The sequence below is a fragment of the Pyxicephalus adspersus genome, chromosome 3 (genome assembly GCF_032062135.1).
Source record: "Pyxicephalus adspersus chromosome 3, UCB_Pads_2.0, whole genome shotgun sequence".
Lineage (NCBI taxonomy): Eukaryota > Metazoa > Chordata > Amphibia > Anura > Pyxicephalidae > Pyxicephalus > Pyxicephalus adspersus.
In genome coordinates, this window is record NC_092860.1 from 118,437,337 (window position 1) to 118,461,349 (window position 24,013).

Consider the following 24,013-nt stretch of genomic DNA (forward strand, 5'->3'; position numbering starts at 1 on the left):
CAGGGGGGTTAAAAATACGCCTTTGTCATTTTTTTACTACAATGGCCCTGAGATACGCTTCGGATTGACAATAACAGTTTGAATTAATTTTACTAAGATTATATTAAGTCTTCTTTCGATATAAACGTGTTAACTTAACTTTGACATTTCGATTGCCTGTGTGACTCTCTTATTAAGAAATTAGCTATTCCGTATCCTTAGCAACCACAGCTAACACCAGGGAGAAGAGAGTGAACTCCTGAAGAGGGAGCCAAAGGCAGCAGGTAGAGTCAGATTGTGGGGTGCAGGGAAGTACTGGGGGGATGTGTGCTTCACATACACTGCCATGGAGGTGCCAGACATTGCTGGGCACAATTGTCAGTATGACTCTGTGCAAAGCTATATCCCGCTTATTAGACTCCCTGTCATATCAGCCAAAGCAGTATCTATCTATCTATCTATCTATCTATCTATCTATCTATCTATCTATCTATCTATCTATTCTAATCTAATCTATCGTCAAAGTGATACTAAAATGTAGTTTAGATTGAAAGCTTTTGAGCCACTTTGCCACATTTAAAGCACTCCTGAGCATTAGCTATGCAGTGTAAGGCAATGGCAGACATATGGAGGTACACATTGTACCCCTGCACACTCCTCAGTCAACAGGGGCCCCAGGGGCCTACTATTGGCTACGTATGCCACTAGGCAACATGTTGTCTTTAATTCTCCCCTCCCCAGCAGGTCATCCTTATCTTTCCTTCATCCATTGGAAATGAGGAAAAGCAGCCCTCTATAAGCTCCAAGTTGCCCCAGTTAGAACTTACACAAACCAGAGAACTCTCTCTTTATTGCCCCCTCCTGGACAGGCCATACTTCCCTTTCCTCCTCTTTTCCACCATTGGGAATGGGGGAAGGCAGCCCCACGTACTGAGCACTGAGTCCTTTTACTTGGAGCTTACACAAGGCAGATAACTTTATTGGTAATTTCACACCCCAGAAACTTAAAGAGGAACTAAACTCAAAAGTCCCCCAATTGCAAAAAAAATTCACTTACCTTCAATCCTGCAGGGCTGTCGATCGGTCAGGAGGTGTCCGGCGTTGTCCTGGCATCCGTCTTCCGGCTGGCGCTCTGAGTGCCGCCATCTTCTCCTCTTCTTCCTACGTCACCCTACCCAGATGCAAGATCAGGTGATGTAGGTGGGAAAAATACTTGCCTACCTCACGCATGTGCAGTTTTGCACAGATTTATTTCCCTTTTGATAAAAGGGCTCCTTCTGCGTCTAAGGAGGAACACCCAAGAGGCTCCCAGGATGCATGACGTAGGTATCCCAGGAGGCTTTGCCCTCCCATTCATTAGGGGGCGGTGCTGCACCCTTGTTTTCACTAAAAAAATAAACAGAATTTTTACCTTACATAAAAGGGTTGTCTACCCTTTTATGTAAAGTGACATTTCTGAGTTTAGGTACGCTTTAAATTCCTCTTCCCTCCCCAGCTGAGACTCTCTGTGTATTGCGCCCCCCTAGAGCTGACAATATTCCCCTTCACCTCCCTCTCCCACCCTTCCATTTTGCCCCAGTAACAAGGAAAGGGAGCCCTATGTAGGTGCAGAGTCACTCTAGTTGGAGCTTACACAAGGCAGAGGAATCTCTGTAATTCTCCCACATGTCATACAGACTTTTATTTCCCTCCCTCACCACTCTGTTCACTTATTGGAAATGAGGAAAGGGATCCCTGTGAATGTTTTGAGTTGCTAGGGTAAAGGGTTCTCTCTTTTGCAGCTCATAGTCCCCCTTCCTTCTCTCACCCGAATAAGGAATATGAGCCCTATGTAGGTGCGGAGTCTCTCTATTTGGATTTTACACAAGGCAGATAACTCTCTCTCTGATGATCCCTCCCCAGCAGGTTTGCTCACCTTTCCTTTACTCCCCCACTGCTCTATTCAACCCACAAGACTGAGGAAAGGGAGCCCAATGTAAGATCTGGGTCACTCCAGCTACAACTTCCACAAGGCAAAAAAACTCTCTGTAATGCCTCCATTCCAACAGGTCATACTGTCATCTCCTTCACTCCCCTACGGCACTATTCTGGAGTAGGGAGCCGGTCCATATATAAGCACTGAGCTGAGCACTGAGTTAGCACTTACTCAAGTCAGAGGGTTCTCTCCATGCCCCCAGGTGAAAAGTTTACACCAAATAAAATTCATAGGCTGTTCTCAGATTTAGGTAATACTATCTGCTTGTCTACCATGCTGATCCAATGGTTCCAATCATTTCAGAGTTCTAGTATGCATTAGGCATTCTGACTTTTCTAATCTACATGAATATTCCAGGTCAGTGCCTCAGACAGTAGTCAAGCCAGACAAATTTCACATTTATTTTGCTAAACTAGTAGTTTTACCATTTTAAAGGTTAGCATTTAATGTGTCAAATCTAATTCTTCAATTAAGTTCTTCTTCAGGTACTTATACTATCTGTATTTAAATATAAATGTTATGATATCTGAAATGTATTATGTAAATGCATAAGTGGTTTAAGGGTAGTTCCTAATATCTCCCCGGAGTTCCCCCTTAAGTAGGGAAGTCTAAGAACTCCATTGTGTGGACATCTCGCCACGTGCTGTTGAACAGACTCGCTCCTTAAGCAATGACACCTCCACAAGTTAGTTAGTGTTAATAATGCATAGTCCTCTAGTGTGTTCCTATAAATAATTCCTGGCTTGACACACATCATGTTTTCACTGGTTGGTTGTGACAGCAGCACCAAATAAATATCTGTTCTCTTACAGCTTTTTGAAATATATATTTTTTTAGGTCACAGCACAGCTTGTCTTATTTTCATTGTGCCACAATGCCTTCAGAAGGAAAATCTGATATGGATCGAATTGGCCTATTCCGTGAGATGGGTTATATCAGTATTGGGGACAAATATGTCAATCCTGGCTCTAGTAAGTATTCTTCAGCAAGGATTCTTCATCAAATCAAAGAAACATTGAAGATACCTAAATATGTTCTATTCTAATTTGTATCTATTTATATATATATACATTGTATAATTTTCTCTTTCTCACACTCTTTGAAGTGTGTCCCGCTAAAAGGTTTTTTTGGGTGAAGGGGATTAGAACCCTTTTTGGGATTTGACCTCTATTGAGATTAGTACCCTTGTTATGTTTTCTTTTTATCAGAACCACTGTCAGGTTATCTGGAGAAACATCCCCTTATTTTCTGTCACAGTGATGATAAAGGTTTTATCAGACTGGAAATTAGATCAAATCTGCAACATGGACACATTGAAAACAAATCTGATGGGGGTTTAAGTCTTCTCTAATGTATGGATAAAGCTTTTTTTTTTCTGTGCTGCTGTTGGAGATTTTCACTCGCTTCCTGTTTGTAATAAATTTTGTCACTATAACAGTTAAGAACACTATGGTTATTGATATCACCTAACAATTCAATTTTTTATGGCCACATACCAAACTAGTATATACACTGAACTACTGATCAATGGGACTTTTAAAGCCACTACATAGCATCTCTTATACTATTTAACATAGCATTAATAACTTTATTTATTAAATACCATTAAAAAGCAAACACAGCTTAAAGATAAAAAAAATTTCAAACGCATACATTTTAATAAAGATCTCCTTATCAGAATACCCCTTATCATTTGGGTGTTCCAAATGTTTCCACGTTTCGCAGAACTAAAGCTACGTACACACTTCCAATAATTATCGTTGGTAAACGAACGACGAACGATCCTGCACGATATCAGCGAACGATCGTATAGCACCGATCCTGTACATGCAGATAACGACACGATCGTTCGCAGATATTGTACACACAATAGATGCGATCGTTTGAGCGATACAGGAAGTGACGTGCACGACAGGAAGTGAACGAACGTTCCTTCATCACGCATGCTCAGACCATGGAGGATCAATGAACGACCGTACACACGATAGATGGTAAACGATCGTCGTCCAATCCGATCCGCCGGTCCGGTCGTTCATTTCCAGCGACTATTCTCGTTGGCAGGCGTCGTTGGTTACTTTTTTTACGAACGATTTTTGACCAATCGATCGTTCGTCGTTCGTTCGTCGTTCATTTCCAACGATAAAAATTGGAAGTGTGTACGCAGCTTTACCCTGCTTCTTTAGGAAAAACAGGAGATATGTAAATCCTGGATGTAGAAGACTGCACGGAGCGCTTCCCACATAGAATAGTACTAGGATATAGTTTGTGTAGCAAAGCAAGCAAGTGGTATATCCTAAGCTTCCAGCACCTAACAGATATAGCTCTCTCCTACAAGGTACACAATGCTGCCATTCACCTTGGCCAAGTCTCTAATATATAATCTCCTCTCAATGTCAGAGACTTTCAAATTGTCAGGCTCCCAAGAGGTGGACCCAGTAAAGAGGTAAACCATCAATAAGGGCACAAATATCAGTTAAGACCAAACAGGAGGCAGTGTTTTCCCTGGACTCTTTAGCTGGGCACACAATTGGCACTTTTTAGTAACCACCCAGCTGTGTTTGGGTGTTTACTGAAAAGTTGGGTCACAATACAAGAGACGCTATACACTCACAGCTTCTTACCACCCAACTACTAAGAGAAAAAAGAGAACACTGAGGAAGTTTTAATTCTTTACCACTCTAAACAAAAAAAGCTGCCTGGCTTTATTTTAAAAGCAGAAATACTGACTTCAGGTCCATTCTAATGATAAAAGGTACAGTTTTTTTCTTGGAAATATACACAGTGACTGTATATTTGTGGCAGGTCAGGTTTTTTACCCAGGTAGATGTATAAAAACATTTAGGTGTAACCCTGTATGTTCTCCTGTAAATAGTTAGCTAAGGCAATTTAAACAAAAAAACATGAAATCTATAATAATGTTTAGTAGCAGTGTGAGCTTTGCCTAGTAATAGTAACCAGTATTTATATAGCGCCAACATATAACGCAGAGCTGTACAAAGTCCATAGTCATGTCACTAATTGTCCCTCAAAGGGGCTCACAATCTAATGTCCCTACCATAGTCATATGTCTTTACCTCCCTGGCGGTATGAATAATAATTATTTTTAAATGTCAAAACAGTATATTTTAAAATATTTATTTTAAATTTCCCGCCTGGTCCTGCCTCCCAGCCGCATAGTTCCACCCTCCAGCCACGCGCTCCCACTGCTCGGCCTGGCATCTGTTTTCCCTGGCCTTGCGCCCCCAACATTCAAACGCCGGGACGCAGATGCTGCGGACATTGCTGGATGATGCCACGGGCAACAGCGTGTGGCTCAGGGATGACTGCTTTTGGTATAGATGATACACCCCGAGCCACACTCCACATTAGCGCTAGGTAGGGTAATACAGTCTAAGGCCAATTTTGGGGGGAAGCCAGTTAACCAAACTGCATGTTTTTGGATTGTGGGAGGAAACCACAGTACCTGGAGGAAACCCACAAAAAACATAGGGAGAAACTGCAAACTCCATGCAAATAGTGGCCTGGCTAAGATTTGAGCCTGGCAGTTAGCGCTGCGGAGGCCAGAGTGCAAACCTCTTAGCCACATTGCTGCCTGTTATGTTAAATAGAGGGGTTTAGAGAAGGGATCTACATTTCTCCTAACATAAAATATATTGTTGAGTTTTAACAAAATATACAATTTGTGCTGAGTTTTTGTAAATATTTATACACAGAACCAATTCATGTTGTGTACTTTATTCCAGAACCATTTAATGAATCAGCAAGTAAAAACAGGCAAATTCTTCCTGGTGGCTCCAAATCAATGGCCAACACTTTAGGAGGATACTTTGACTCCCAGTTCAAACGAACATTTGAAGGAGAAGCTTATTCAGATCCTCTGAAACAAAGAAGGCATTATCGTATGCAGCAGGCCAAGAAGAACCTGGGAAAAGCATTCCTTCCATCTAATGGGGAAAAAAAGCCGTAAGTCTGACACTTTGGCTATGTACACACGTGCAATAATTGTCGTTGGAAAGGATCTTTCTTGATCCTTTCCAGCGACAAACAACTGCACGATACATGAACGAGTGCTGTACATACAGCACCTTTCTGCTCTATGGAGAGGGGAGGGGGAGAGTGGCGAGCCGGCACCCCGCTGCGCTCTCTCTCCACTTGCATTACGATCAGTCGTCGTCCATCGTCCGTGGATCCACCGTTCGGACGATGGACGACAAGCGCCGTACACACATAAAATTCTCATCCGATATTGGCCCTGAGCCGATTATTGGACAAGAACAATTGCATGTGTGTACCTAGCCTTAGTATGGGTAAGCCAGTAAATACAAGAGATTCAATTTTGGGTAGATAATGTGGGGTTGAATTGGCTACCAATTGTAATATCTCTCATAGTACACTGGCAAGATCTTTGTTGAGGTTATTAAATGAGGCCCAATATGTAATTTTATCAGAAGAAATACATATTTTGGGGAATATTATGGAAATAAAACTGAAGGGATGTTAAAACAGTAGACATGTCAAAGGAACTAGAAATAAAAAAAAAATAAATTTTGTTGATGTGTTCTGTAGCCAGCAGAGAATTATTGTTGTTATGTATAAGTAATTTAATTATCACACTTTTTATTAGGTCCGGTGTTGGTAATTTTTATGGAACATTGGGTGGTCCAGTTCCAGCTTTCAGTGCAGAATTAAAATCAAGGAAGCCATATACTGCCCCAGGAAAGAACTTCTATACCAACCCCCCTAAGCAGGGCACAGGATATGGGTAAGCTGTTGCACATGGTAACACACGTCTTTTTCTATTAAATGTGTTTTATACCCCTTGTACTGTGTGATTACCTCACTGATTGGCTTTTTACAGATATCCAAACCTCACCCTAGGAAAACAGTATCAATATGAATCTGATGATTATGACCGATCAAGAGACATGATGAAGGTTAGCTTACTTTGATCATACTGACTGAAATGTTTTTCTCTTTCACTTCTTACTCTTACTCTCATCCAGTTCTCCTCTTCTCTGTAAACTATTGGGAAAGATTTAATAAATTAATGAAGGCTCTCCACTTTGCAGGTAAATAATCAGCAAGAGATAATTAATTTACCTTAGTAAATACAGTGAAAAATCACTTTGCAAAGAATACCCAGTCACCTCTTAGCAAAGTAAACAGCCTAAATATCTTAAGTTAACCCAATGCACTATTGATTAAAAAAAAAAAAATAAGGTATTCCAATAAGTCATCGCTGAGCCAAGAAAATGAATAGCCGCAGGCAGTCCTGGACTCTATATTAGCTTCTGGTCAACCTGTATCAGTGTTCTCCCCAGCCCCCTTTAGCCGGGCACACCACCCGGCACTTATCAGAAGCCACCTAGCTGTTTTTGGGTGGTTACTGATAAGTTGGATCACAATGCAGGGGCTGCCATCCGCCTACAATTTCTTCCCACCTGGAATAAAAACATTTCCTGGGTTGAGCACTGCTGTTTGATTTTCCCAGACATGTTTTCCAAAGAAAATACATACTCACTGGATTTCCAATTCTCTGCACTATACACCCAGGCACGTATCAACTGATTAGGCAATTCAACTTCCTGGATTAAAGTTTTGATTTCTTTGAGAAGGTAGCAGAAGAAGTTATTCTAAAATTTGAAGTAACCAACTGATCTTACTTTCTAGCAGAGGACTGTGTATGATTAGAATGGTTAGACTAGGTTACAAGTCCATGGCAGCCATAGCAACTAGAATGCCTTACTTGTTCTGAAGCAGAACTCCTGGCAATGTGGAATCCATTAAAGAATTCCTATAAAAGAGCATACTTTTCAGAGAACCCCTCCTACTGAGGTAGAATCTTAGTTTCTATACATGGACACTATTACATTTTACAGGAGCTGAGAGCCTCATTACATCTATTTATTAGTTTTTTTTCTGAATGTTACCTCTAGCAGTGATGCTAGAGATGAGGGACTGGATCTAATCTTACAATAGACATTTTGATGTTTCTAGATAAACTCTGCACCTTTTTTTTAAAAAGAAACTGTAGGTAACCACTAACAATAATACCAAACTAATAATGGCAATTCAGAAACTCAGCCTCCACTGTGAACTTGATATCATTGGTTTAATCCAGTTTTTCACATGAGTTGCTAAGTGAAACCACAGCCTTTTTCAGCATTGTTCTATACTGTGCAGTGTCCCCATTATGCTCCATAAAACCTCATAACCCCACCCAAAAAATGTTTTCCTAAAACCTGATATTGTTCATAGTTGGGGCTTTAAAAGTTTTCACAGCTCATGAGTTTGGAGTAAATCTTAAAAATTGATGCAACAATTATTCTTCTCACTCCAACGTGCACTTTATTATATATTCATGTGCAATATAAAAAAGGCTGAAAATGAATGTGCAAAGCTAAAAACAAAGAGAAAGAATCCTATGTAGTCTTCTAATCTATAATTAACTCATCCCCAATACAGATTTCTCTGTGTTTTCTATTTCAGAAAGAGTTTGAGAGCCACAAATCAAAGCTAAAAGGTGGTGCTTTCAGATTAAACCTTTACCCAAAAGATTTTTTTGATGCAAATCCTTACCGGTCAGATAAACCTCTGCCACCACTGAAGAAGATAACCGAGAAAAAACAAGTTGTGAAACCGTTTAAGCCAAGTTCACCTGCTAAAGATGTAGGTAAAATAAAGCTGCCTTACAGAACATAATTTTTTGTGTCCTATTGAGGTTTATTCTCACAATGCACAATAAAGATGTTTGTTTCATATGTTGTACATTAGCTTGCTTAGGCTGCACAAGGATGGTCCAGTTTTGGGATGACTTTTTTAAATATTTGAATTTAAGTGTTTTTTTAATTGTTATTATAAATGTCAGGTACACATGTTGCACTTGCAGCCTGTGCTGTGATTTGTGCTGCTATTTGTCCTCACACACATATGAAGGTTAATTTATGGGAGCCAATTAACCAAACCATATTTATTGGGGGGGAACCATGGTGCCAAATAATGTTTATTAAAATTTAAAGTAATCACCCCAATATGTATATTTATACCTCATATGTCTCTTATTTACCTTATCTATCAGATATTCAATAGTTTGCCAAAATAAAATCTACTGCCAAGACTAAACCAGTTGGGTGACATGACCTCTGCCTTGGCACTAATTTCATTAGCAGCAATAGTCAAAAACAACAGTAAAACAGTTGTGAACAAACAATTAAACTTGTTTGCCCTGCAAATGATTCAACCTTATTAATAGGAAGCCTAGCAACAGCTGCCTAGAAAGTATGGGAGAGCAGACATCACTTCAGAGTACATAAGTGACAAATTATTTCGATTGAAATTTTAGAACAGCTCTACAAAGTAAATTAGGCCATCACAAGATGGCGAATGTTTAAAGGCAATTGCCTGGCAAATATACGGGTTCTGCAAATGCAAGAATCAACATTTGATGAAATATGCAGCTTGGTGAATTTTATTCACCTGGTAAATGTTTATTATTGTACATTGACTTTGTGCAAATGTTTTTAAATATGGCAACATTTTCAGGCTAGTTTTAATACAGGAGAATTTTACATCAATTAGGTTTTAAATGCATGACAATGTAGTATGCCACAAATTTCTACTGGCTTAATAACGTGAAGCATCATGGTGAAATCCAAGCATTTTGCTATGCTATATGTTGTCTAAACTGGTCTACCCTATATGCCACCTATTTCATTTTTATTTTTCATGTCATTGGCAGCCAGGTGGAATGAAAGCAGGAACATTCGATCCTTACCCAACACATTCCAATGATGCTTATGGGAAAAGACTTACTAAAAGTGCAACAGTTATTAGAGGGGGAAAGACATTCCAGCCTCCAGCAGGACCCAAATCTTTCCCCATTAAAAGTATATTGACATCACATGTTGTCAGGTAAGTAAGAATATAACTGACTACTTTAATGTTTTCATGTATACTGTGATTCCTCCAGTGAGAAGGTAATGAACATTCTTATAACACGATTGTGAGAATTCTGTACCCTCTGTTTTGCGTTTCCTGACAGCTTTTACATATAAATTGATTTGTAGCATGCTGTTTTTTTATTGAAATAGTAAACCTATTATTAACTATTATGAGATTGAAAAATAAAAGTGACTCCAAACTATAACGATTTAAAGGGGGGATTCAGGAAACTAGCAAATACATTACACTGTGCATTACAGAATACCTAATTATATCAGTTCCCTTATTTTTACAGTCAAGCACACAATAATCAAAACTATTTTTTTGTCTAATTATACTAACTCATTGCATAAAAAACATCTTTACAAATCATAAAGGTTCTCCACTCCCTGTGGATCTCAATATATATATACACACAGTGTTCTCCCCAGCGTCATGGTCATAGTAGAGGTGCACTGGACTGTTGTGGCATTATAGAAAGACAATTAAAAAAATGGGACATACTAAGAGGGTGGGCATTAAGAAGTTGGAACAAAGTACAGATGAGCGGTAAAAAACTGACAGAATTATATCCTATTGCAACAACTGGGAATTCTAAATTTGCCATGTGTTGCTCCACCCACTTCTTTGACCATCTCCCTACAGCTTCTTTCCATCCAGTGTGTGTAAATATACAAGACAATCGGCACTATAGGCTCTGAGGAATAGTTTGTAAAAAACTCAAAAAGAATATAAAATCTGATGTATTATTTTTTCACCTATAAGTAGTTTTCTACACATTTTTTGCAGGTCAGTGAATCCAATAAATTACAAGACTGTGAACCTAACATCATGCTAAAAGCTGGGAAGCTGGAACAGTGAAATTTAAAGCCAATATTACTTTCACAAAACCAAGACAATCAATGTAGTTTCTTGTACAGTTTATATTTTTCTAAATAAACCTTGATGTTTTCCTTTCCTTCTTCTCTTTTATTTATGTAATTTTTTAGTTGTACTAATCCTTTTAGAATGTTTGGGACATTAGACAGTCGCAAAAGTTAGGTAAAATGCAATTTTCTAGTTAATCTTTTGACTTCTCTGGGCCATTAAGCACATTAAGCAAGAAAATTTAGAAGTCCTTCCTAAATTTTCAATTATTATGGTCCTGTTTTTGCTGTTTTACTGTTTTTTGTTGCTCCCACTGGCTTATTTGTCTTGTGGTGACACATGATCTGACATACAGTGGCCATAAGTGGGAGCAACCATTTAACTCATTTGATGAATGCTTGCATTAGTTGTGAAGCTGCAGCTTTTCCTTACACAGATTGATAAAAAGTGAACTAAATAAATTCTTCTTTGCCAAGTGGGTGAAAATATTTGGTGAAGCTATAAGCAACATTTACAACTGTTCGGATAAGTTGTCTCCCAAAGGAAATGAATTGTTTTCTTTTATTAGCCCAACCAAAGAAAACACACTTATAATACATGATAATAATGAATGCTTGTTTGCAAATGACTGTTGTTCAAAATACATATAAAAACATGTTTTAAACAAACAAGGCAAACTAGAGATACAGTGTTTATTCAAATGCACAATCTCTCAGATGTTTTCCAGACTGCAGCCTCCTTTGGTTTACAGGTATTCTTGTGTTTTCTGAAAAAAAAAAAAACAAAGACAAAATAAACATGTAAGACAATACACAGAATATATCATGATCTTTTGGAATGCTTCAATAGTAAATATGTTTAGTACTAATATTATCACTTCTTTATTGTCATGTATATACAAACTACATAAATCAGTTAACTGTAAGTATTTACTATTGTAAAAGATGGCTACAAAATTACCTATGGTTACTGGTAGATATGATACATGAAAACAAAATCACCTCTTGCGCCCATTGTGCTAATCCACAATGGAACTCATTTAGATAAACTGGAACTAAAGGCAATTATGGTCTGTTTTCTATGGGAGAATATACTTGACAGCTACAAGTAATGGCTCCACTAATTCACTAGTTCCCATTAATTTGTTCCTAAGTAATTAGGAACTTGTGAATGAAATACAGTATCGTTTTTCCCTTCTTCCCTTACCTAATGTAGCTCACCCTTCCTCTTCACACAATTTCACTTATCGAGATCCCACGGCCACAGCTTATTCTCTGTTTACTTCAAAAGGAACTTGTGCAGTAAAGTCCCGCAGATTTTCATAAAGAGGACTGATCCATCTACCTGCTCCATGGAAGTCTATGGAGCTTCATTGCCTAAGCCCCTCTCTGAAAACAAAAACATGGAGCTGCACCTGCAGGGATCTCAGTAGGTGTAAATATGGAGAGATGGAGCATAAAAGGATAACTGTACTTTGAAAGTACAGTTATGCTTCTTGTCAATCATAGTGAGTGTTTGAAGAAGTTTGTAGTAAACTCCTTGTATCTGTGTTTTTAAAAATGTAATTTTTTATTACTGGTATTTTAGATGTTTAGTAGCTTTATTGATTCCAAATGATGCTACATTGTTGTTGTATTTATATATCAAGTGATTATTTTTTTAATGTTGAGGTTTTTGCTACTGCACTGTTTTGGTATGGCCTTCCAATTACATCTGTACAAGGTTACAAGTTTGCTTTACTGCGGTTGAAAACAATACAAATCAATGACTGGCATTCTGTACTATTTTCAATTTTACTGAAGTACAACCTTAGCTTAACGTCAGATTCTTTATAAAGCCACTGGACTTTTCTTCTATATAATATAAATTGTTCAGGGGGTTCTCAGTGTCAATAAAACTTGTCAAAGCTGAATTAAAACCATTTATGTATTCAAGCTGCTGGAAATTGCTTAAAAATTGATTTTCCCCTAGGCATCCTTCCTCTTACCTTCAGGTGCTGGGTTCTGCTTTCATCTGCTTTTCTCCGGAGGCGGTAATTTTCCATTAATGTCTCGTTCAACTTGCTGTGTATTTCCTGCTTTTCTCTAGCATAAGACAAGGCTGTTTTCTTTGATGAATCTAACTTTTTTATGAGCCCTTCTTTTTCAATTACAGCTGCTGATAAGTCCTTAAGGAACGTCTTATTTTCTTCTTTCAATAGCTCTATTTCTTTCATCAGTAACTGCTTTTCGAAACACAGGTAGTTTCTTTCATCTTGAATTTGTTTCCTTTGTTTAAAAAGTTCCTCACATTTGTCATTCATGACTTTTGCTTGCTGACGATACATCTCTGTATCTTGCTCTGCCTTGGACAACTGTATATGAAGGAAGGTTTTATCTGTCCTAAGCCTGTTTATTTGTTCTCTGCACTGGAGATTTTCAGACCTTAAGAACTGGGCATTAGTATGCAGTTGTCGTAAAGCTTTCTCAAGAGGCTCGCTTTCATCTTGGTTTGGGAATTCCACCTGATCTGCCTCACTTAGGAAACTTTTTAACTCCTGTATCTTAAATGTATATTTGAGTGTTGGGTTATTTGTTTGGGACCCTGCTATTTCTTCGTTTATGCTTTTAAATAATTTGTCAAGGTTTCCCTTTTCAGTTGTGTTTTTATTATCTGTTTTTTCTAGTGTTGTCCCCCTTTCCTCATGTTCTAGACTAGGGTGAGTATGTTTCCGCGTTTGAATCAAGTCTGTAACACATAGTGGGTCACCATGTTCAATGTCCTCATATTCAGTAATTAACATGGTACTACTCAGTGGACCGCTTCCACTTACGTTAAAGATGCTATCTACCATGTCGAAATTTTCAGTCTCTGCTTCTCCAGTTCTATTTGCATGTTGAGTATTTGAATCCTGTTTCTTATTCTCCCCAAGGCTGACTTCCTTACTTTTAAATGAAACAAATGATTTTTCTGCTTCACAGTTGTCTGTATCAGTGAATTGAAGGATATAGTTCTGTTGTGTTTCAGTATTTATAGGTGAAATCTGACCACTGTACAACGATGGTCCATCTAAATCTAATGTACGCAGTTGTGATGTTGCCATTGATGAGAAATCCTGCAAACTAAGTTTTCCAACACAATCCTTCTCTTTAATGTCAGTAGATTGACTCTTTTCTACTGAATTTATGGTGTCAATACTCTAAAATTATATAAAAAGGATTGGAATTTAGTAATAAAATGTATGTGAATTTTTTACAACATACAATAGAATAAATAATCAAGCAAATTAGTGACACTATTGGATGCAACTGTGGCTGCCTCTAATTTATCAGAGTCTGTGCAACAATATTTCTATGGATTTTGAACATCAGTATCTGCAATTCTGGATAACCAACTGTGATTTCTGTGACAAACTTGAGACATCTTTACATCTTTTTTTTACAAATAAAACAAAATTGTTTAAAATTGAAAACTGTATAAATATTGGGTAACAGTTGTGAGTAAAACCCTTTAAAAAAGACTGAGATGTCAACAATTATTTTTTTCAATCTTTCATGTATTTCAAAGAAAAAATGTCTAGAAACATTTGATATTGAATGAAAAATCCTTGTTATACAAATAAACATTAAAGTGGACCTAGACTCAAAAAAACAAAAAGTCCCCAGGAGTTAGTGCTGATTGACAAGTACTAATAGTTTAAAGGGGACATTCAATACAACCAGGGCCATGAAATAGGGATGTTTAAATAGGACTAGCAGCCAATTGTAGGACAGGATCATGTTCAGCAACAAATCTGCTCATTGGCTGCAGGACATACTCAGTAATCTCCTCCAGCTGTGCATAGTGTGCTGGGGGTGCAGAGATTGGCAGTATAAGTATGAATAAAGGGATGCTAGGGATGCTGCAAGGCTGGTAAACAGCGGATCTGCAGACTGTCAATGGAGCTGTTGTCAAGTCTAGAAGTGTGCCATACCGATGCTGTAACCTTGATCAATTAAGCTATGTTTTGACTGGCAGTGAAATTGCTGTGCACTTACCACTTCTTCATGCCAGTGAACCATTGGCTTGGGGAAGACATTGCATGTAGGGTTTATCCATGGCAGCCCAACAGAGAATGAATAGGGGAACATACTGCCAAATTTGCAAATACTGGTTCAATAAAAACCAGCACTGCAGTGCGAGGAGCCTTGAGGAGTCGCTTGCTCTCACTGCAGGGCTAAACCTGCACTTAGTTGGCTGAACCTGCTCACACAGGAACATTTAAAAGCTACAATTCTGCAGGAGCACTGGCAATATCACTGGAGACAAAACCAGGGAAACAAAGACTGGCAAGAAATAGCAATAAACTAAACACATGTCACGTATTAGGTTTGTAATTTTATGTGTTTATGTCTGCTAAAGGTTCAATGTGCCATCAAATAACACTGCAAAAAGCATAACTTTATCCCAATGTTCAAAGTTTTTCATTTACATTTAAAATCCACTATTTACAAGATAAATAGTATTGGAAGTAAAATAACAGTAGCAAGAATTGGCTTTAAAGAAAAACAGTCATGGCACCTACATTTAATATACCCCCAAAGAGAGGGCATCAGAAAGTGTGTGCACAAAAAGTTACTCTTTGACCAAACACCTGTACACTCTCAAAGCCCTCAGAGTTACAAAGTTCTAGCACAGGTAAGTCAAATGGTATTTACCAATTTAATGCCACATATGCTTACTGACATCATGAGTGCATTGGACAGTAAGATGGGGAGACATGTTTAAATCTAGCCAGTTACATTTTACTGTTTGTTTCCATTTACCTTAGCTGGTTAAAAGTTACAAAAAAGTTATTCTTGTTCACTAGAGTTCCTAAGGTAAACCTTAACAATGAAAACTGAGCGTACAATGAAAATCTTTATAAGCAGGCTAATACCTTGCTCTTGCAAGACATGTTCACATGTAGAACATATATAAAAAATATTTAATTAACTTTTTTTGGTGCGTTAACTAAACATACCACATTCTCTCCTAATACTGCAGTGGTCCTCTGAGCAGATAAAAGGCTGTTTCGAAATTGTTTGATTTCCCTGATGCTTTGATTTAAGATATCAGCAATTTCTGATTGAATCTGAAAAAATGAAAAACTCATCATAGATATCAATGCAGGATACTGTAGGATGATGTTGCATCAATTTTTAATAATTAAGACACAAATAAAGGGCCATCTCAAAAAATAGGCCAGGACCTATGATATATGTATATTTGTGTAAGTGAATTCTTGTGGGGTAAAATGCACACAAACCTGTAATGTAGAGTGAAGGGAACTCAACAAGTTCCCTTCACAACGAGTTCCCCTAACTCTACATTACAGGTTTGTGTGCATTTTATATATATGTTCTATATCCTTTTTTTCTAATTTGTTCTAATCCTCATTCAGTCCTAGTTTCAATATTTTGTCAACCAGTGTTTAGCATACAGGTTTTAATGATAAGTCAACCAAATGCTTTAGATACCCAAATCTTTCTCTTTCACCATGATTCTAGCCATGCATTTAGTTCTAGGTGATACAGAAGACAATCATCTTGAAAATCCTTCCCTTCAGCCCACAGCTTTGTTTTCTATCAATTGATTTTTAAATATTCCATGTATTATGTAATTAGTACCACCATAGACCAAAACACTGCTTCTCCCAGTGATTTGTCTGTCTGATCCATGGTGACAGGGACACAACATGCTATTTTACTTTGACCAGTCTAGGTCTTTCTATGCAATATTACATTAACCTACCAGTATGTTTTGTTTTTTTGAGGGGGAATAACACAAACTCTGTGCAGATAATGTTCTGGCCAATACTGGAACCAATAGCTTGCTGCAAGGCAAGGTTCACCTGTAGCACTGTGTTGCCCCAATAAAGATGATAACAAGAACAATATTGAAAACCATGATCAACATTTTTCTGTACATATTTAAAACAGTTCTTACCACTCCAACATCTTCCAGTGTTTGCTGCTGAAGATTACGAATGAACTGTAGATGATGTTGAAAAGCCTGTAAAAATCAATATATAAACATTTTTGCAATTCCAATGAAACAAAAAAAAGCTTGTGTATTACAAATATTTTTAGAGTTATAAATGTTAATAGTATTATGAAAAAAACATTCCCTTGTCTGGTATTCCACTAACCCCACTCTCCCCTCTACAATCTAATATGAATGCTGAAGCCACATGCATCCATCCTTCCCTCCGCTCCTCCTATGCTGCATCTATTTGTAGTTTTCTTCATTGTCTTCAATTTCACCTTGGAATCAAATTCAAGCTCCTGTGCTTTGCCTTCAAATCCCTACACAGTGCTTGTCCCACTTACCTCTAATACCTTGTAGGAAAATACTCTTCCAGCTGAGTTCTTGAGAACTGTGTTACCTACAGCTATGTTGCAACACATTATCATGCTCTTCTTGAAATAATTGCATTTGGTTTACATCAGTGCAAAAAGGGATCAGAATTTTATTCTTCCCATTAAAATGTTTTTTTAAACCTAAGCTGCAAACTTATTGAAATCTATCATTAAAAAAAGGTTTCCTATAATTTACCAGATTCACATACCTGTGCTAGGCCAGTTGCCCAAAATAAAAAAAGAGAATATAATGAAGTTTACCATTCCATAGATGTAGTGGCTGCATTGAGTTTCCCTTATTCCCATTTTCCCCCTAATTTTTAATTTGGTAGCTTGCAACTAACCCACTTCCTGTCCCTGGGTGGCTACACTCGTTTCTCCATTGTATCTATAGAGGTAGCCATGCTTGCCACCCAGGAAGGACATCTTACATGCAATGCTTGGCTTATCTGCATTATATAGGGCATAATGAGATTAGTAGTGTAAACAAGAAATATAAAAAATGTTTTATACTTTAAAGTCAGTTTGCAGGAAGTGACAAAGACCCCACATTTCTGGCACATTCAATGGGTAATAAATTTACTTGATGAAATGGTTCTTAGCAGAAAAAAAAACAAATGCAACTGCCACATCTAAGGATGGGTAAGTTGTAATATACAACATTTTTGTGTAGTATATTACTACATTTTCTGTAGTAGGCCTTTAACATTCTTATAGGTAGAATTCCCATGTAGTTTATTAGGCACAGAAAAAATACTGAATCCAAAAACAATTCACAAGTAAACAACACAAGATATGTACCTCTATGGTGACTTGAGAGCTTCTGCCTAATTCCTGCACTATTTGAAAGACGTTCTCTGTAATAAAAATTTTGGTTAAAGAACATGTGAACCCATTTTCCCAAATAATATTTTAAAGACTATTTACTACTAACTGGCTTACTAAGAATACAACTCTATGGAAGTGTAAGAAAATGCAGTCATGGCTATACTCATGGTTTGCAGTCCAGTTATACACATGAACCCGTCGTACACACATGACCTGGTCATGTTCCTGGTATATCTAAATTAGCTGGTTTCTTTTATAGTACAACCACATTAAGTAGTTGTCTGTGCCTGCCCTTATTTATTGTGAAGCAGATCTGAAACATTCCTATAACAGAATTGCTGATGTGTAGACACCTAGAGACACAGGTGGGTCCTTCTGTTAGTTTTCAAATCCATTCCTGTGAAGCATTATTGGATCCTATGCCTAAACTACATGAAGTTTCCACATATGCCTATCTTGAGATTAAGCACAGCAATTATCATTCAACTCTGAAATGCTGGAACTTCAGTAAGTAGTTGAGGTACTGGCATTCTGCAATTCAATGATTACATCCAGGCAGGGTGGACTTAAATCTAATTCCAATCATTTAAAAGGATGAAAAATTGCCTCCCTCAATACCAACGACACCTATTGTTTGTTTTTGGCAAGCAGACAGTAATAATTGCCAAGTTAGGCTTTCAAGTCTGGTCTTCAACACTATTGTTATCTAAAAATGTTTAAGCCATATCAGGTTCAACTTTGCAATCAATGAGGGATATGTTATGTTATACATGAGGGATATGTCATACTACATGTCTATGTACTACTCCACCACTGCAATATCATAAACAACATACAAAGCATAGACAGGAACCATAGTCCCCTTCCATGGATTTTGCTTCTATGTCATTTAGACATTTACCTATCTGTGAATCAGTAGCCAAATGCACAATGTGAATCATTAGCCCAAATGAAAGGCAGCCAGTTGCATTGGTAGATGAGGACAAAAGAACAGCCAAGTGTATTATCAGCCCAGATGAGAAACAAAGGGCAACCAGGTGAATTGATAGCCCAGATGTGGTTAGAAAGGCAGCCAGGTGCATTGGTGGATGAGGAACAAAGAGCAGTCAGGTGCATTGTTTGCACTTCTTTTCTGCTATCAGATGTCCTTGGTCCTCAGGGTTCAATGATGACCGGCATTAATAATCCAGACCCCGAGGAGATCCTATGGGTGCAGGGTGTCCTGGACCCACCGCTGAGGGGTACGCTGCACTTAAAGCCAGGGCATGGCGGACCCATTCCACTCAGTAACCGGCCTGAGGGCTATAAAAATAAGAGGGTTACCGGCTGTCCTGATTTGGGCCTAATGCTGCCATCAACATTCAGTGCAATGCAGCCACAGCCTATTGTTGCCATGGCGCCACACATCATCTAAGGTTATGGTGTACCTAATACTCAAGTTTTAAAATTGGGAGAAAAAAGTCATCCTACAGCGCCATATATTATGGTATTTATGTTATATTTAGGGTAAAGTGTAGTGTTGGCAGAGTAAAACATTGGTAGAAGTGCCCAGATCTGCCTTGTTAGGAGCTAACAGCCATGTCCTGATGAATACCTGTAGCAGCTCTGGGTGTTTCCTCCATGGTCAGGTTTTCTAGCATTCTCTCACTAACCGACCTCCCAAACCCCCAAGAATCGTTATCTGCTAAAGGAGTAAAAGGACTGCAGCAACCCCATGTGACCTGAAGCAGCGGTCGTCTCTGTGGCAACATAGGCCACGCCCACTAGACTCCACATCTAGTTTTTGTGGCAGAGGAGGAAGGGGAGGACTTGTGGAATGTGACAGGAAAAGCGGGTTATCTCTGGGGGACATAGAGAGAGAAGGAGGAGGAGAGGGGAGGAGGTCACAGAATCCCACCTGAACGCTAGGTATCTCTAGTGGAGCATAGGAAATCTCACCCCTAGACTCTTTCATCTACAACAGCGGCTGCCAACCTTTCAGCCCTCACAGACCACTAAATTCATAACTTTAAATCCTGCGGACCATTATTATAAATTTTTTTAAATAGATACATACATTTGTAAAATAATGATCAGAGAACTTTCCTTTATTAATTTGAAACGCACCTATTATATATACCAAAATATAAATGCTTATGTAATCATAACAAAATCTTTAACGCTTGTTTGATTGTAACAACATTTTTAAAGTTAGTTTAATTTTTAAAAAATAATGAAAGCTTATTTAAGTATTACACATTTTTAGTGTGATATTTGTTTTTGCTTGTTTGAAATAGGTTCATGAATTTTTGGCTCCAATTACGTTACTGCAAGATGGAGAGCTGTTTTTATTTCAAGCTGAGACCGGTACCAAATTTTAATTGCCGTACCAGATAAAAATGTAAAAAAATTCCAGAAATTCCAGAATTTTCTGTCGGACCACTGGTTGGCGACCGCTGGTCTAGAATACACAGAAGACACAGAGGCCCCGCATAATCCCATGTGACATGAAGCGCTGGTTGTCGCCATGTGAAAAAAAGGAGCCACTTTCCCATTGAAACTGGTGGAATTTCCCATGCTGGAAGGAAAAGGTTAGCAGATATTCTCTAGAATTAGTATTAGAGGGTTAGATTCTGAGTAGCTTGAATTCAAAGTAAGGCATTAGGCTGAAATATTTAACGTAAGGGTGAGGTAATAACAAGGGGTGGGAACTTAGGCAAAAAGGAGTTTTGAATAAGCAGCATTGGAAGAAGGCCAATTAGACAAAATTCAACTATTTTATAAAAAATCTGCCTAGAAAAAGTGTTCATGTGGAGGAGGAGATTCACAGATCACTGGCTGTGATTGGAGGAATATTACCTCAGAGGTTCTGCCCAGGAGGAGCAGCATGTAGTATGTGAGGAACAGAGACATCCCCTAAGTGGGAATCTCAATGATTTATTGTCCTATTTATACTTACATACATTACATTATAGGCATAACAGAGCTCCTGGCTCTGCTGGAATTTGTAATGAAGATTTTCCAGGCTGGGACATACTGAAGTGTAAGGGTCATTTCACACCTGCCTATTCTGGTGCATTGGGGCAGATTTATTAAAGCTCTCCAAGCCAAGATGTGATACACTTTCATTATTAAAGTTGGGTGATCCAGCAAACCTGGAATACATCTGGTCCAGGATTGAAAACATTGCTATCAAAAAGCAAAAGACTTTTAGGAAATCCATTCCAGGTTTGCTGCATCACCCAGCTTCACTGATGAAAGAGTATCCTCTCCTGCCTTGAAGAGCTTTAATAAATCAGGCCCATAGTGTTATGCATGCGCATTATGCATGTTATTTAAAGCATTAACGTGTTTTGTTAAAATGGTAGACTCTTTTTTAGTACTTGTTTACTTTAGTGCTTTTTTGTTTGTCTGCAAACTCCTCTGCAGTGGTATTGGGTCCTGCAATGGAAACTGGATTGTAAAGTTTGTAAAGGGGTCTTAGAATTTAAATGTTGTAGAGGAATGTCTAGGCAGCAATGAGGGGCAGAACATTTTCAGTACTTTTATGGTTTAATATATTTTTTAAAGAATTGTTCCATAACAAAGATACAACAAGAAAAAAAGTATATTTTTTTTTTGCACGCAAAGATACATATTTGGTACAGGTTAACAATCAAAAATCAAGCAACCTCCGGACTTGAGGTGCGCAGGATTTGCGAAAATTCCAGATTTTTGTTTTATACTTACCTCCACCTCCATTGTTTTATACTTAGCCCGCGCAGACATCTGGCACAGTCCCAGGGAGCAGGCAGCAGGGACGTCTTGGCGTGTATTTAGTGTATTAAGCAAGACGTAACAGCTGTTTCTGCAGGACAGCACCATCAAAACATTAGTGGCCAAACAATGTACTGCAGTCCCTGTAGTGAAAATGCGACCTGAAAATCATGCCTGGAAACAGAAGGATCCAGATTATCGAAGGTTGGATTTTCGATTGTCAACCTGTATTTCAATAAGAGATCAATCAAAAGAAACATAAAAAATGAACAGGGTAAAAATATTAGCGATCTCAATTGTTTCATATGTTACAAGACAATATACCAATACCAAAAAGCAAGCATTTTCAGTAATTTTATGACCCAAGTGACAATTCTGTGAAAGACATAAACAGTGATTTTATCTCCTGAATTGCTACTATGATGAAGCCCAATTTCAGCCAAAGGATTGCACAGGATTATGTTTGTGGTTGTGTGCATGCAAACGAATGGCAGCAGCATGTTTTAGTTGTTGTGGAACTTTGTTACATATTTGATGAAATACAAGTACAAAAATAATGACATTTAAATCTGTATAAAGAGGTATATGAGTTATTTCATGTCTTTTAATATGTATTTGTTATTCAAAAGCAGTTCATTTTTATTTAGGTATTTATTCCTTTTTTCCTTATTTGTTGTGGGTTTTCTCCAATGATCACAAGAGGACAGCATTGCACAAGCATCCTAATATTTTGAGTATTTTGATGTTGCACAAAAAATCAGATGAATGTTTTTTGTGTAATATATATTTATTTATTTTTTTGTACAGAAAAATAAACATACAATAACATAAATACAGTGGGGAGGGGGGGGGAGGAAACATAACCATAAACATAACAAAAACAACATAAACAACACTATTGAGGCACGAAGGCCAACCTAGGAAATTAAAACAGATGAAATATTATTTATTTAAAATTTCACTAAAAATAAAATGTTTTTACATATAAATGTATTTACCTGCCAACGTTACCATGTGAATGACACCAAAAGGTTGTATTGTAATTGATGTATTTCTTCTTGACTACAAGGTTACATCAATGAGACATTTTCCATTGAAATGATGATTGAATGGGGTTCCAGATTACGTTTTTAACCCAGCTTTTCTTGATCTTTTTAACATGGGTGAACTCTTAAAATAATTTTTGGATGTTATGGAACCCCTGCTATAATTACTATGTCCACAGCTCACTGTTTATTAGCTTGGTGGTCAGTGGGAAGATTGTCACCGTTATGGATATCCAAAAAGACCATTGGTGTCAATGATAATTGCCCTGAAAGTTCCAAATTGCTCAAAGAGCCCCTAGCAGGCTTAGGAAGAATCCTGGTTGAAAAACACTGGTCTATCTTTTCATTACAAGATCTTAGTATTCTGGCCCCTCCATATATCTTCTTACTAATCCTCCTATCTTCCACCCTGGTTACTTTCTCTCACACTTCACCCCTTTGTTTGAACTCTTTTTCACATCACATCTATCACTCTTTGTGCCTTGAAATCTTTAAGTGAGGCATACACCCTGCCATAGTAGCCATCAACGTATCAACATCTGCCACCTTCTTCACCAGTTGTCAAGAACTTGATTTTTCTGTTGCTAAATTTTTCTTCTTGCCTTGTGTTTCCACCCCACTCCACTCTAGATTGTCATCTGCATTAATTTAGTCACATCCAAATGTTTTACTGTTTGTACTTTAGTGTTGTATTGCTGGATGTTCTTTTTGTACTGTGCATAAACAATCTGTGTATTAATGGTACCCCAATAGTCAATTTTGTACGCTATAAAGGGCCATGGAATGATGATGTCACTATATAAATATTAATAAAAGGCATCAAAACCCATGACAAGTTGTATTGACACACATTGCCATATTTAAAAAAAAAACATTGCTTGTTCTTTACACAAAATGTGCACAATAATGCACATTAACATTCATTTGCTTGCAAAATGGTTTGTATTGACTATATCACTATATGCTTCAAAAAGTGCTTTAACCTGTGTTAAATCCTTCTTTAAGGATCAGTTTAATAGTAGCTGATTCTGAAATACAGGATTTACACAAGGGTGTAAGGAACAGTTTATGCATATTCATGTAAATCAGGCATGTCCATAGTCTGGCCCTGTGGGCAATTGCGGCCCGTGTTCAGATTTCCACTGGACACTGTCATAAAATCAATATTTTTGTGGCCCGCCAGCACTGTTGACCACAGTATAAAATACATGTGTACAAAAAAAGCTATTTTTTATTTCATTAGAGCTGATCAACCTCCTTGGAATTATCGTCCCCGTCCCATC

General features: G+C 37.9%; 2 protein-coding genes across 2 annotated transcripts; one reads left to right on the forward strand and one right to left on the reverse strand.

Annotated features, from left to right (window-relative positions):
• The first annotated feature begins 135 nt into the window (after positions 1–135).
• On the forward strand, positions 136–12,950 carry CFAP96 (cilia and flagella associated protein 96). Its single transcript, XM_072406145.1, has 8 exons — positions 136–263; positions 2,792–2,925; positions 5,698–5,917; positions 6,579–6,716; positions 6,813–6,888; positions 8,444–8,623; positions 9,693–9,865; positions 10,685–12,950. Exons 2-8 carry the CDS (start codon positions 2,829–2,831, stop codon positions 10,731–10,733), a joined length of 933 nt encoding a protein of 310 aa, XP_072262246.1. The 5' UTR covers positions 136–263; positions 2,792–2,828; the 3' UTR covers positions 10,734–12,950.
• CCDC110 (coiled-coil domain containing 110) lies at positions 11,441–19,659 on the reverse strand. Its single transcript, XM_072406144.1, has 6 exons — positions 19,544–19,659; positions 17,923–17,978; positions 16,709–16,774; positions 15,744–15,854; positions 12,750–13,940; positions 11,441–11,528 (listed from the first exon to the last, which is right to left on the reverse strand). Exons 1-6 carry the CDS (start codon positions 19,587–19,589, stop codon positions 11,508–11,510), a joined length of 1,491 nt encoding a protein of 496 aa, XP_072262245.1. The 5' UTR covers positions 19,590–19,659; the 3' UTR covers positions 11,441–11,507.
• Between the last annotated feature and the right edge of the window lie 4,354 nt (positions 19,660–24,013).

What these genes read in the sequence shown, in the direction of transcription:
- CCDC110 (XM_072406144.1), bottom strand. Translation starts at nt 19,589, where the DNA reads ATGCTAGAAAACCTGACCATGGAGGAAACACCCAGAGCTGCTACAG. An exon ending in CAGTATTAGGAGAGAATGTG is followed by an intron (nt 13,941 to 15,743) that starts GTATGTTTAGTT and finishes ATATAATTTTAG; the next exon opens with AGTATTGACACCATAAATTC. An exon ending in GCAGAACCCAGCACCTGAAG is followed by an intron (nt 11,529 to 12,749) that starts GTAAGAGGAAGG and finishes TTTTTTTTTCAG; the next exon opens with AAAACACAAGAATACCTGTA.
- CFAP96 (XM_072406145.1), top strand. Translation starts at nt 2,829, where the DNA reads ATGCCTTCAGAAGGAAAATCTGATATGGATCGAATTGGCCTATTCCGT. An exon ending in ATATGTCAATCCTGGCTCTA is followed by an intron (nt 2,926 to 5,697) that starts GTAAGTATTCTT and finishes ACTTTATTCCAG; the next exon opens with AACCATTTAATGAATCAGCA. An exon ending in TTGACATCACATGTTGTCAG is followed by an intron (nt 9,866 to 10,684) that starts GTAAGTAAGAAT and finishes CATTTTTTGCAG; the next exon opens with GTCAGTGAATCCAATAAATT.